Source organism: Coregonus clupeaformis, chromosome 39 (assembly GCF_020615455.1).
Source record: "Coregonus clupeaformis isolate EN_2021a chromosome 39, ASM2061545v1, whole genome shotgun sequence".
Taxonomy (NCBI): Eukaryota; Metazoa; Chordata; class Actinopteri; order Salmoniformes; family Salmonidae; genus Coregonus; species Coregonus clupeaformis.
This window is the reverse complement of record NC_059230.1, coordinates 9,864,759-9,877,258: the sequence shown is the minus strand read 5'-3', so window position 1 is coordinate 9,877,258 and position 12,500 is coordinate 9,864,759. Positions and strand designations below refer to the sequence as shown.

The window sequence follows — 12,500 nt, the reverse complement described above, 5'->3', positions numbered from 1 at the left end:
AGTGTGTAGGGTGTAGTGTGTAGGGTGTAGTGTGTAGTGTGTAGGGTGCAGGGTGTAGTGTGTAGTGTGTAGTGTGTAGTGTGTAGGGTGTAGGGTGTAGTGTATAGGGTGTAGAGGTGTAGGGTGTAGTGTGTAGTGTGTAGGGTGTAGGGTGTAGTGTGTAGTGTGTAGTGTGTAGTGTGTAGGTGTGTAGTGTATAGGGTGTAGAGGTGTAGGGTGTAGTGTGTAGTGTGTAGTGTGTAGTGTGTAGGGTGTAGGGTGTAGGGTGTAGTGTGTAGTGTGTAGTGTGCAGTGTGTAGTGTGTAGGGTGTAGTGTGTAGGGTGTAGGGTGTAGGGTGTAGTGTGTAGGGTGTAGGGTGTAGGGTGTAGGGTGTAGTGTGTAGTGTGTAGGGTGCAGTGTGTAGGGTGTAGGGTGTAGTGTGTAGGGTGTAGGGTGTAGTGTGTAGGGTGTAGGGTGTAGGGTGTAGTGTGTAGTGTGTAGGGTGCAGTGTGTAGTGTGTAGGGTGTAGTGTATAGGGTGCAGTGTGTAGGGTGCACCCTACCCTCAGGTGCTCAGTATAGTTGTACAGAGCCCTACAGACTCTACTCTCCTCCTCCTGGTCTTCCAGCTGTAGAACTCTGCACTTCTTCTGAACATCAACGATCCACTGTTCATACTTCTGACTCCCGTAGTCACGACTCTCTATGTTAGACAGAGACTCTGGGGAGGGGGAGAGAGAGACAGAGAGAGAGAGAGAGAGAGAGAGAGACAGAGAGAGAGAGAGAGAGAGAGAGAGAGAGAGAGAGAGAGAGAGAGAGAGAGAGAGAGAGAGAGAGAGAGAGAGAGAGAGAGAGAGAGAGAGAGAGAGAGAGAGGGAGAGAGAGAGAGAGAGAGAGAGAGAGAAAGAGGGGAGAGAGAAAGAGAGAGTGATAGAGAGAGAGAGAGAGAGAGAGAGAGAGAGAGAGAGAGAGAGAGAGAGAGAGAGAGAGAGATTGGTAGAGAGAGAGAGCGAGAGAGAGAGATTGGTAGAGAGAAAGAGAGAGAGCGATAGAGAGAGAGAGAGAGAGAGATGGAGAGAGAGAGAGAGAGAGAGAGAGAGGAGAGAGATTGGTAGAGAGAGAGAGAGAGAGAGAGAGAGAGAGAGAGAGAGAGGGGGAGAGAGAGAGAGAGAGAGAGAGAGAGAGAGAGAGAGAGAGAGAGAGAGGGGGTGGATGAGTTGTGTGTTCACTACTACTAAAAAAGTGTTATGGACAGATTAATCGAAGTTTGAGGTTTTCAGATCACAAAGAAGAACATTTGTGAGAGGCAGACCAAATGAAAAGATGCTGGAGGAGTGCTTGATGCCATCTGTCAAGCATGGTGGAGGCAACGTGATGGTCTGGGAGTGCTTTGGTGGTGGTAAAGTGGGAGATTTGTACAGGGTAAAAGGGATCTTGAAGAAGGAAGGCTATCACTCCATTTTGCAACGCCATGCCATACCCTGTGGACGGCGCTTGATTGGAGCCAATTTCCTCCTACAACAGGACAATGACCCAAAGCACAGCTTCAAACTATGCAATAACTATTTAGGGAAGAAGCAGTCAGCTGGTATTCTGTCTATAATGGAGTGGCCAGCACAGTCACCGGATCTCAACCCTATTGAGCTGTTGTGGGAGCAGCTTGACCGTATGGTACGTAAGAAGTGCCCATCAAGCCAATCCAACTTGTGGGAGGTGCTTCAGGAAGCATGGGGTGAAATCTCTTCAGATTACCTCAACAAATTGACAACTAGAATGCCAAAGGTCTGCAAGGCTGTAATTGCTGCAAATGGAGGATTCTTTGACGGAAGCAAAGTTTGAAGGACACAATTATTATTTCAATAAAAAAAACAATTATTTCTAACCTTGTCAATGACTACATTTCCTAGGCATTTTGCTATATTTCCTATTCAAACTCATTTCATGTATGTTTTCGTGGACAAGAAGGACATTTCTAAGTGACCCCAAACTTTAGAACGGTAGTGTATCTTTGTGTTCTGTATGTACAGTGTGTATTGTTGTGTGTGTGTGTGTGTGTGTGTGTGTGTGTGTGTGTGTGTGTGTGTGTGTGTGTGTGTGTGTGCAGTAGTACCTATGTTGTAGACAGTCTTGGCCAGTCCTTCTATCTTAGCCATGATGTCATGAATGATCCTGATGAAAGGGTCTGTCTGTCTCTTCCGGACCAGGAAGAAATCTGACAGGAGACAACAAACACAGACAACCATTCCAGACTAAATTAATCAATCAACTAGTCAGCCAGACCATTCCAGACTGAATTAATCAATCAACCAGTCAGCCAGACCATTACAGACTGAATTAATCAATCAACCAGTCAGCCAGACCATTCCAGACTGAATTAATCAATCAACCAGTCAGCCAGACCATTCCAGACTGAATTAATCAATCAACCAGTCAGCCAGACCATTCCAGACTGAATTAATCAATCAACCAGTCAGCCAGAATGGCTTTAGGTTTTTAATGAAGGAGTGAGATGCCAGTGTACCTTTGCCAGGTGTGTGTACGTAGGAGTGTAGCTCGTCGGTGTGTCGGTGGAGGAGTGTACCTTTGCCAGGTGTGTGTACGTAGGAGTGTAGCTCGTCGGTGTGTCGGTGGAGGAGTGTACCTTTGTCAGGTGTGTGTACGTAGGAGTGTAGCTCGATCGGTGTGTCGGTGGATGGTGGAGGAGTGTACCTTTGTCAGGTGTGTGTACGTAGGAGTAGCGCTCGATCGGTGTGTCGGTGGAGGATGTACCTTTGTCAGGTGTGTGTACGTAGGGAGTGTAGCTCGTCGGTGTGTCGGTGGAGGAGTGTACCTTTGCCAGGTGTGTATGCGTAGGAGTGTAGCTCGTCGGTGTGTCCGGTGGAGGAGTGTACCTTTGTCAGGTGTGTGTACGTAGAGTGCAGCTTCGTCGGTGTGTCGGTGGAGGAGTGTACCTTTGTCAGGTGTGTGTACGTAGGAGTGTAGCTCGTCGGTGTGTCGGTGGAGGAGTGTACCTTTGTCAGGTGTGTGTACGTAGGAGTGTAGCTCGTCGGTGTGTCGGTGGATGGTGGAGGAGTGTACCTTTGCCAGGTGTGTGTACGTAGGAGTGTAGCTCGTCGGTGTGTCGGTGGAGGAGTGTACCTTTGTCAGGTGTGTGTACGTAGGAGTGTAGCTCGTCGGTGTGTCGGTGGAGGAGTGTACCTTTGTCAGGTGTGTGTACGTAGGAGTGTAGCTCGTCGGTGTGTCGGTGTGTCGGTGGAGGAGTGTACCTTTGCCAGGTGTGTGTACGTAGGAGTGTAGCTCGTCGGTGTGTCGGTGGAGGAGTGTACCTTTGCCAGGTGTGTGTACGTAGGAGTGTAGCTCGTCGGTGTGTCGGTGGAGGAGTGTACCTTTGCCAGGTGTGTGTACATGAGAGTGTAGCTCGTCGGTGTGTCGGTGGAGGAGTGTACCTTTGTCAGGTGTGTGTACGTAGGAGTGTAGCTCGTCGGTGTGTCGGTGGAGGAGTGTACCTTTGTCAGGTGTGTGTACGTAGGAGTGTAGCTCGTCGGTGTGTCGGTGGAGGAGTGTACCTTTGTCAGGGTGTGTGTACGTAGGGAGTGTAGCTCGTCGGTGTGTCGGTGGATGGTGGAGGAGTGTACCTTTGTCAGGTGTGTGTACGTAGGAGTGTAGCTCAGTCGGTGTGTCGGTGGATGGTGGAGGAGTGTACCTTTGCCAGGTGTGTGTGCTAGGAGTGTAGCTCGGTCGGTGTGTCGGTGGAGGAGTGTACCTTTGTCAGGTGTGTGTACGTAGGAGTGTAGCTCGTCGGTGTGTCGGTGTGTCGGTGGAGGAGTGTACCTTTGCCAGGTGTGTGTACGTAGGAGTGTAGCTCGTCGGTGTGTCGGTGGAGGAGTGTACCTTTGTCAGGTGTGTGTACGTAGGAGTGTAGCTCGTCGGTGTGTCGGTGGAGGAGTGTACCTTTGCCAGGTGTGTGTACGTAGGAGTGTAGCTCGTCGGTGTGTCGGTGGAGGAGTGTACCTTTGTCAGGTGTGTGTACGTAGGAGTGTAGCTCGTCGTTGTGTGTGTGGAGGAGTGTACCTTTGTCAGGTGTGTGTGTGTAGGAGTGTAGCTCGTCGGTGTGTGTGTGGAGGAGTGTACCTTTGTCAGGTGTGTGTACGTAGGAGTGTAGCTCGTCGGTGTGTGTGTGTAGGAGTGTACCTTTGCCAGGTGTGTGTACGTAGGAGTGTAGCTCGTCGGTGTGTCGGTGGAGGAGTGTACCTTTGCCAGGTGTGTGTACGTAGGAGTGTAGCTCGTCGGTGTGTCGGTGGATGGTGGAGGAGTGTACCTTTGTCAGGTGTGTATGCGTAGGAGTGTAGCTCGTCGGTGTGTCGGTGGAGGAGTGTACCTTTGCCAGGTGTGTAACGTAGGAGTGTAGCTCATCGGTGTGTCGGTGGAGGAGTGTACCTTTGTCAGGTGTGTATGCGTAGGAGTGTAGCTCGGCGGTGTGTCGGTGGAGGAGTGTACCTTTGCCAGGTGTGTGTACGTAGGAGTGTAGCTCGTCCGGTGTGTCGGTGGAGGAGTGTACCTTTGTCAGGTGTGTGTGCGTAGAGTGTAGCTGCCGGGTGTGTCGGTGGAGGAGTGTACCTTTGCCAGGTGTGTGTACGTAGGAGTGTAGCTCGTCGGTGTGTCGGTGGAGGAGTGTACCTTTGCCAGGTGTGTGTACGTAGAGGAGTGTGGCTCGGTGTGTCGGTGGAGGAGTGTACCTTTGCCAGGTGTGTGTACGTAGGAGTGTAGCTCGTCGGTGTGTCGGTGGAGGAGTGTACCTTTGTCAGGTGTGTGTACGTAGAGTGTAGCTCAGTCGGTGTGTCGGTGGAGGAGTGTACCTTTGCCAGGTGTGTGTACGTAGGAGTGTAGCTCAGTCGGTGTGTCGGTGGAGGAGTGTACCTTTGTCAGGTGTGTGTACGTAGGAGTGTAGCTCGTCGTTGTGTGTGTGGAGGAGTGTACCTTTGTCAGGTGTGTGTACGTAGGAGTGTAGCTCGTCGGTGTGTCGGTGGAGGAGTGTACCTTTGTCAGATGTGTGTACGTAGGAGTGTAGCTCGTCGGTGTGTCGGTGGAGGAGTGTACCTTTGTCAGGTGTGTGTACGTAGGAGTGTAGCTCGTCGGTGTGTCGGGTGGAGGAGTGTACCTTTGTCAAGTGTGTGTACGTAGGAGCTGGCTCGTCGGTGTGTCGGTGGAGGAGTGTACCTTTGTCAGGTGTGTGTACGTGGGAGTGTAGCTGCTCGGTGTGTCGGTGGAGGGAGTGTACCTTTGTCAGGTGTGTGTACGTAGGAGTGTATGCTCGTCGGTGTGTCGGTGGATGGAGTGTACCTTTGTCAGATGTGTGCGCGTGTGTCGGTGGATGAGCCTTGCCAGGTGTGTACGTAGGAGTGTGCTCGTCGGTGTGTCGGTGGAGATGTACCTTTGTCAGGTGTGTACGTTGTAGCTGCTGTGTCGTGGAGGTGTATCCTTTGTCAGGTGTGTGTCGTAGGGTGTAGCTCTCGGTGTGTGTGTGTAGGAGTGTACCTTTGTCAGGTGTGTGTACGCATGAGTGTAGCTCGTCGGTGTGTCGGTGGAGGAGTGTACCTTTGTCAGGTGTGTGTACGTAGGAGTGTAGCTCGTCGGTGTGTCGGAGGAGTGTACCTTTGTCAGGTGTGTGTGTGTAGATGGAGCTCGTCGGTGTGTGTGTGTAGAGTGTAGCTTGGGTGTGTGTGAGTGTACCTTTGTCAGGTGTGTGTACGTAGGAGTGTAGCTCGTCGGTGTGTCGGTGGAGGAGTGTACCTTTGTCAGGTGTGTGTGTGTAGGAGTGTAGCTCGTCGGTGTGTGTGTGTAGGAGTGTAGCTCGTCGGTGTGTCGGGGTGGAGGGTGTACCTTTGTCAGGTGTGTGTCGTAGGAGTGTGCTTGTCGGTGTGTCGGTGGATGGTGGAGGAGTGTACCTTTGTCAGGTGTGTGTACGTAGGAGTGTAGCTCGTCGGTGTGTCGGTGTGTCGGTGGAGGAGTGTACCTTTGCCAGGTGTGTGTACGTAGGAGTGTAGCTCGTCGGTGTGTCGGTGTGTCGGTGGAGGAGTGTACCTTTGCCAGGTGTGTGTACGTAGGAGTGTAGCTCGTCGGTGTGTCGGTGGAGGAGTGTACCTTTGTCAGGTGTGTGTACGTAGGAGTGTAGCTCGTCGGTGTGTGTGTGTAGGAGTGTACCTTTGCCAGGTGTGTGTACGTAGGAGTGTAGCTGGTCGGTGTGTCGGTGGAGGAGTGTACCTTTGCCAGGTGTGTGTACGTAAGGAGTGTAGCTCGTCGGTGTGTCGGTGATGGTGGAGGAGTGTACCTTTGTCAGGTGTGTGTACGTAGGAGTGCAGCTGTCGGTGTGTCGGTGGAGGAGTGTACCTTTGCCAGTGTGTGTGTCGTAGGAGTGTAGCTCGGCGGTGTGTCGGTGGAGGAGTGTACCTTTGTCAGGTGTGTGTACGTAGGGAGTGTAGCTCGTCGGTGTGTCGGTGGAGGAGTGTACCTTTGTCAGGTGTGTGTACGTAGGAGTGTAGCTCGTCGGTGTGTCGGTGGAGGAGTGTACCTTTGTCAGGTGTGTGTACGTAGGAGTGTAGCTCGTCGGTGTGTCGGTGGAGGAGTGTACCTTTGTCAGGTGTGTGTACGTAGGGAGTGTAGCTCGTCGCTGTGTGTGTGGAGGAGTGTACCTTTGTCAGGTGTGTGTACGTGGAGTGTAGCTCGTCGGTGTGTCGGTGGAGGAGTGTACCTTTGTCAGGTGTGTGTACGTAGGAGTGGCTAGCTCGGTGTGTCGGTGGAGGAGTGTACCTTTGTCAGGTGTGTGTACGTGAGGAGTGGCTCGTCGGTGTGTCGGTGGAGGAGTGTACCTTTGTCAGGTGTGTGTACGTAGGAGTGTAGCTCGTCGGTGTGTCGGTGGAGGAGTGTACCTTTGTCAGGTGTGTGTACGTAGGAGTGTAGCTCGTCGGTGTGTCGGTGGAGGAGTGTACCTTTGTCAGGTGTGTGTACGTAGGAGTGAGCTGTCGGTGTGTCGGTGGATGGTAGGAGGAGTGTACCTTTGTCAGGTGTGTGTACGTAGGAGTGTAGCTCGTCGGTGTGTGTGTGGAGGAGTGTACCTTTGTCAGGTGTGTGTACGTAGGAGTGTAGCTCGTCGGTGTGTCGGTGGAGGAGTGTACCTTTGTCAGGTGTGTGTACGTAGCTGAGTGTAGCCTGGTCGGTGTGTCGGTGGATGGTGGAGGAGTGTACCTTTGTCAGGTGTGTGTGCGTAGGGTGTAGCTCGTCGGTGTGTCGGTGGAGGAGTGTACCTTTGTCAGGTGTGTGTACGTGAGTGTAGCTCGTCGGTGTGTCGGTGGAGAGTGTACCTTTGTCAGGTGTGTGTACGTAGGAGTGTAGCTCGTCGGTGTGTCGGTGGAGGAGTGTACCTTTGTCAGGTGTGTGTACGTAGGAGTGTAGCTCGTCGGTGTGTCGGTGGAGGAGTGTACCTTTGTCAGGTGTGTGTACGTAGGAGTGTAGCTCGGCGGTGTGTCGGTGGAGGAGTGTACCTTTGTCAGGTGTGTGTACGTAGGAGTGTAGCTCGTCGGTGTGTCGGTGGAGGAGTGTACCTTTGTCAGGTGTGTGTACGTAGGAGTGTAGCTCGTCGGTGTGTGTGTGTAGGAGTGTACCTTTGTCAGGTGTGTGTACGTAGGAGTGTAGCTCGTCGGTGTGTCGGTGGAGGAGTGTACCTTTGTCAGGTGTGTGTAGATAGGAGTGTAGCTCGTCGGTGTGTCGGTGGAGGAGTGTACCTTTGTCAGGTGTGTGTGTGTAGGAGTGTAGCTCGTCGGTGTGTGTGTGTAGGAGTGTAGCTCGTCGGTGTGTGTGTGTAGGAGTGTACCTTTGTCAGGTGTGTGTACGTAGGAGTGTAGCTCGTCGGTGTGTCGGTGGAGGAGTGTACCTTTGTCAGGTGTGTGTACGTAGGAGTGTAGCTCGTCGGTGTGTCGGTGGAGGAGTGTACCTTTGTCAGGTGTGTGTACGTAGGAGTGTAGCTCCGTCGGTGTGTCGGTGGAGGAGTGCACCTTTGTCAGGTGTGTGTACGTAGGAGTGTAGCTCGTCGGTGTGTCGGTGGAGGAGTGCACCTTTGCCAGGTGTGTGTACGTGGGAGTGTGGCTAGTCGGTGTGTCGGTGGAGGAGTGTACCTTTGTCAGGTGTGTGTGTGTAGGAGTGTAGCTCGTCGGTGTGTCGGTGGAGGAGTGTACCTTTGTCAGGTGTGTGTACGTAGGAGTGTAGCTCGATCGGTGTGTGTGGAGGAGTGTACCTTTGCCAGGGTGTGTACGTAGGAGTGTGGCTCGTCGGTGTGTCGGTGGATGGTGGAGGATGTACCTTTGTCAGGTGTGTGTCGTAGAGGAGTGTAGCTGGTCGGTGTGTCGGTGTGTCGGTGGAGGAGTGTACCTTTGCCAGGTGTGTGTACGTAGGAGTGTAGCTCGTCGGTGTGTCGGTGTGTCGGTGGAGGAGTGTACCTTTGCCAGGTGTGTGTACGTAGGAGTGTAGCTCGTCGGTGTGTCGGTGGAGGAGTGTACCTTTGTCAGGTGTGTGTACGTAGGAGTGTAGCTCGTCGGTGTGTGTGTGTAGGAGTGTACCTTTGCCAGGTGTGTGTACGTAGGAGTGTAGCTCGTCGGTGTGTCGGTGGAGGAGTGTACCTTTGTCAGGTGTGTGTACGTAGGAGTGTAGCTCGTCGGTGTGTCGGTGGAGGAGTGTACCTTTGCCAGGTGTGTGTACGTAGGAGTGTAGCTCGTCGGGTGTGTCGGTGGAGGAGTGTACCTTTGTCAGGTGTGTATCGTGAGGAGTGTAGCTCGGCGGTGTGTCGGGTGGATGGTGGAGGAGTGTACCTTTGTCAGGTGTGTGTGCGTAGGAGTGTAGCTCGTCGGTGTGTCGGTGGAGGAGGTGTACCTTTGTCAGGTGTGTGTACGTAGGAGTGTGCCTCGTCGGTGTGTCGGTGGAGGAGTGTACCTTTGTCAGGTGTGTGTACGTAGGAGTGTAGCTCGGTCGGTGTGTCGGTGGAGGAGTGTACCTTTGTCAGGTGTGTATCGTAGGAGTGTAGCTCGTCGGTGTGTCGGTGGAGGAGTGTACCTTTGTCAGGTGTGTGTACGTAGGAGTGTAGCTCGTCGGTGTGTCGGTGTGTCGGTGGAGGAGTGTACCTTTGCCAGGTGTGTGTACGTAGGAGTGTAGCTCGTCGGTGTGTCGGTGGATGGTGGAGGAGTGTACCTTTGTCAGGTGTGTGTACGTAGGAGTGTAGCCTGTCGGTGTGTCGGTGGAGGAGTGTACCTTTGTCAGGTGTGTATGCAGAGTGTAGCTCGTCGGTGTGTCGGTGGAGGAGTGTACCTTTGTCAGGTGTGTGTACGTGGAGTGTAGCTCGTCGGTGTGTCGGTGGATGAGTGTACCTTTGTCAGGTGTGTGTACGTAGGAGTGTAGCTCGTCGGTGTGTCGGTGGAGGAGTGTACCTTTGTCAGGTGTGTGTACGTAGGAGTGTAGCTCGGCGGTGTGTGTGTGTAGGAGTGTACCTTTGTCAGGTGTGTGTACGTAGGAGTGTAGCTCGTCGGTGTGTCGGTGGATGGTGGAGGAGTGTACCTTTGTCAGGTGTGTGTACGTAGGAGTGTAGCTCGTCGGTGTGTCGGTGGATGGTGGAGGAGTGTACCTTTGTCAGGTGTGTGTACGTAGGAGTGTAGCTCGTCGGTGTGTCGGTGGAGGAGTGTACCTTTGTCAGGTGTGTGTACGTAGGAGTGTAGCTCGTCGGTGTGTCGGTGGAGGAGTGTACCTTTGTCAGGTGTGTGTGCGTAGGAGTGTAGCTCGTCGGTGTGTCGGTGAGAGTGTACCTTTGTCAGGTGTGTGTACGTGAGGAGTGTAGCTCGTCGGTGTGTGGGTGGAGGAGTGTACCTTTGCCAGGTGTGTGTACGTAGGAGTGTAGCTCAGTCGGTGTGTCGGTGGATGGTGGAGAGTGTACCTTTGCCAGGTGTGTGTACGTAGAGTGTAGCTCGATCGGTGTGTCGGTGGAGGAGTGGACCTTTGTCAGGTGTGTGTACGTAGGAGTGTAGCTGCGTCGGTGTGTCGGTGGAGGAGTGTACCTTTGCCAGGTGTGTGTACGTAGGAGTGTAGCTCGTCGGTGTGTCGGTGGATGGTGGAGGAGTGTACCTTTGTCAGGTGTGTGTACGTAGGAGTGTAGCTCGTCGGTGTGTCGGTGGATGGTGGAGGAGTGTACCTTTGTCAGGTGTGTGTACGTAGGAGTGTAGCTCGTCGGTGTGTCGGTGGAGGAGTGTACCTTTGCCAGGTGTGTGTACGTAGGAGTGTAGCTCGTCGGTGTGTGTGTGGAGGAGTGTACCTTTGCCAGGTGTGTGTACGTAGGAGTGTAGCTCGGCGGTGTGTCGGTGTGTCGGTGGAGGAGTGTACCTTTGCCAGGTGTGTGTACGTAGGAGTGTAGCTCGTCGGTGTGTCGGTGGAGGAGTGTACCTTTGTCAGGTGTGTGTACGTAGGAGTGTAGCTCGTCGGTGTGTCGGTGGATGGTGGAGATGATGCGGGTGTCCAGACTGGCACACAGCTGATAGATGTTGTTCTCAGCCTCTGATTGGTTCTTGAACGAGCCAATCCCCACTGAGGCAGTCAGACCCACAATCTAGAGGAGAGGACCCGAGAGGAGGGGAAGGGAGAGGAGAGGAGAGGAGGTCAGGGGAAGGGAGAGGAGAGGGAGGGGAGAGAGGAGAGGAGAGGAGAGGAGAGGATAAGTGTGAGGAGAGGAGAGGAGGAGAGGAGGGTGGAGGAGGGTGAGGAGAGGAGGAGGGTGAGGAGGGGAGGTGAGGAGAGGAGAGGGAGGGGAGGAGAGTGAGGAGAGGAGAGGAGGGGGGAGGAGAGGAGGGTGAGGAGGAGAGGTGGGGGAGGGGTGAGGAGAGGAGAGGAGAGGATAGGGGAGGAGGGTGGAATGGAATATGAACATCATTTTCCTCATTATCAACATCATTATCCTCATTATCATATAATAATAATTTGCCATTTAGCAGACGCTTTTATCCAAAGCGACTTACAGTCATGTGCGCATACATTTTTACGTATGGGTGGTCCCGGGGATCGAACCCACTACCCTGGCGTTACAAGCGCCATGCTCTACCAGCTGAGCTACAGAGGACCATCATTTCCCTCATTATCAACATCATTATCCTTATCATCAACATCATTATCCTCATTATATCATCATTTTCCTCATTATCAACATAATTATCCTCATTATCAACATAATTATCCTCATTATCAACATCATTATCCTCATTATTAACATCATTACCCTCATCATCATCATTACCCTCATTATCATCATCATTACCCTCATTATCAACATCATTATCCTCATTATCAACATTATCATCATCATTATCCTCATTATCAACATCATTATCCTCATTATCAACATCATTACCCTCATCATCATCATCACCCTCATTATCATCATCATTACCCTCATTATCATCATCATTATCCTCATTATCAACATAATTATCCTCATTATCAACATCATTACCCTCATCATCATCATCATTACCCTCATTATCATCATCGTTACCCTCATTATCAACATCATTATCCTCATTTTCAACATAATTATCCTCATGATCAACATCATTACCCTCATTATCAACATCATTATCCTCATTATCAACATAATTATCCTCATTATCAACATCATTACCCTCATCATCATCATCATTACCCTCATTATCATCATCGTTACCCTCATTATCAACATCATTATCCTCATTTTCAACATCATTATCCTCATGATCAACATCATTACCCTCATTATCAACATCATTATCCTCATGATCAACATCATTACCCTCATTATCAACATTATCATGACCGACTGTAGTAGTAAAGGTACCTGGGGCAGGTGTTGTCCGTTCTGCTCAGTGCTGAGCTTGGCATCCAGGTATGACATCATGATGATGTTATAGGGGTGTTTCCCTGTTGTGTTGTGACACTCATCTAGAATCAACAGAGAGAAGCAGGAGAGAGAGGGAACCTCCCCTCTGGCCATGGCATTCACCTAGAGACAGAGAGAGAGAGAGAGAGAGAGAGAGAGAGAGAGAGGAGAGACAGAGACAGAGACAGAGAGAGAGAGAGCAGAGAGAGAGAGAGAGAGAGAGAGACAGAGCAGAGAGAGAGAGAGAGAGAGAGAGAGAGAGAGAGAACAGAGAGAGAGAGAGAGAGAGAGAGAGAGAGAGAACCACAGTAAGATAAGGTTGGGCTGAGGGTGTGAGAGTTGCATTTCCCTGTACTGAGTTGGCTGTCAACTCCATATATTTCCACCACCAGAGGGCACCATTGCGTGTGGCAGTGGCGGTAGGTGCCATTTAAGATGAGTTCTTATTATTCAATACCGCCTTGCACACTGTAGCCTGCATCTAGCTCATCTGGGGTGTAAATATTAGTCCAAAATATTTCCGTTTTGTAACTAAAACGAGTTTCTATTGGACATATTCACGTAGGTTCCATCCCTGTTTCGTTCC

General features: G+C 51.8%; 1 protein-coding gene across 1 annotated transcript in view; it reads right to left on the bottom strand.

The window, feature by feature from the left end:
• The window catches only part of ddx58 (DEAD (Asp-Glu-Ala-Asp) box polypeptide 58), a 33,907-nt gene that overhangs the window by 9,252 nt on the left and 12,155 nt on the right, over positions 1-12,500 (bottom strand). The window contains exons 9-12 of the mRNA XM_045211895.1: positions 11,873-12,037; positions 10,453-10,615; positions 2,090-2,191; positions 543-700 (exon numbers count right to left, since the gene is read on the bottom strand). Of these exons, the coding sequence (XP_045067830.1) occupies positions 543-700; positions 2,090-2,191; positions 10,453-10,615; positions 11,873-12,037 (588 nt within the window). The remainder of the gene's footprint in view (positions 1-542; positions 701-2,089; positions 2,192-10,452; positions 10,616-11,872; positions 12,038-12,500) is intronic.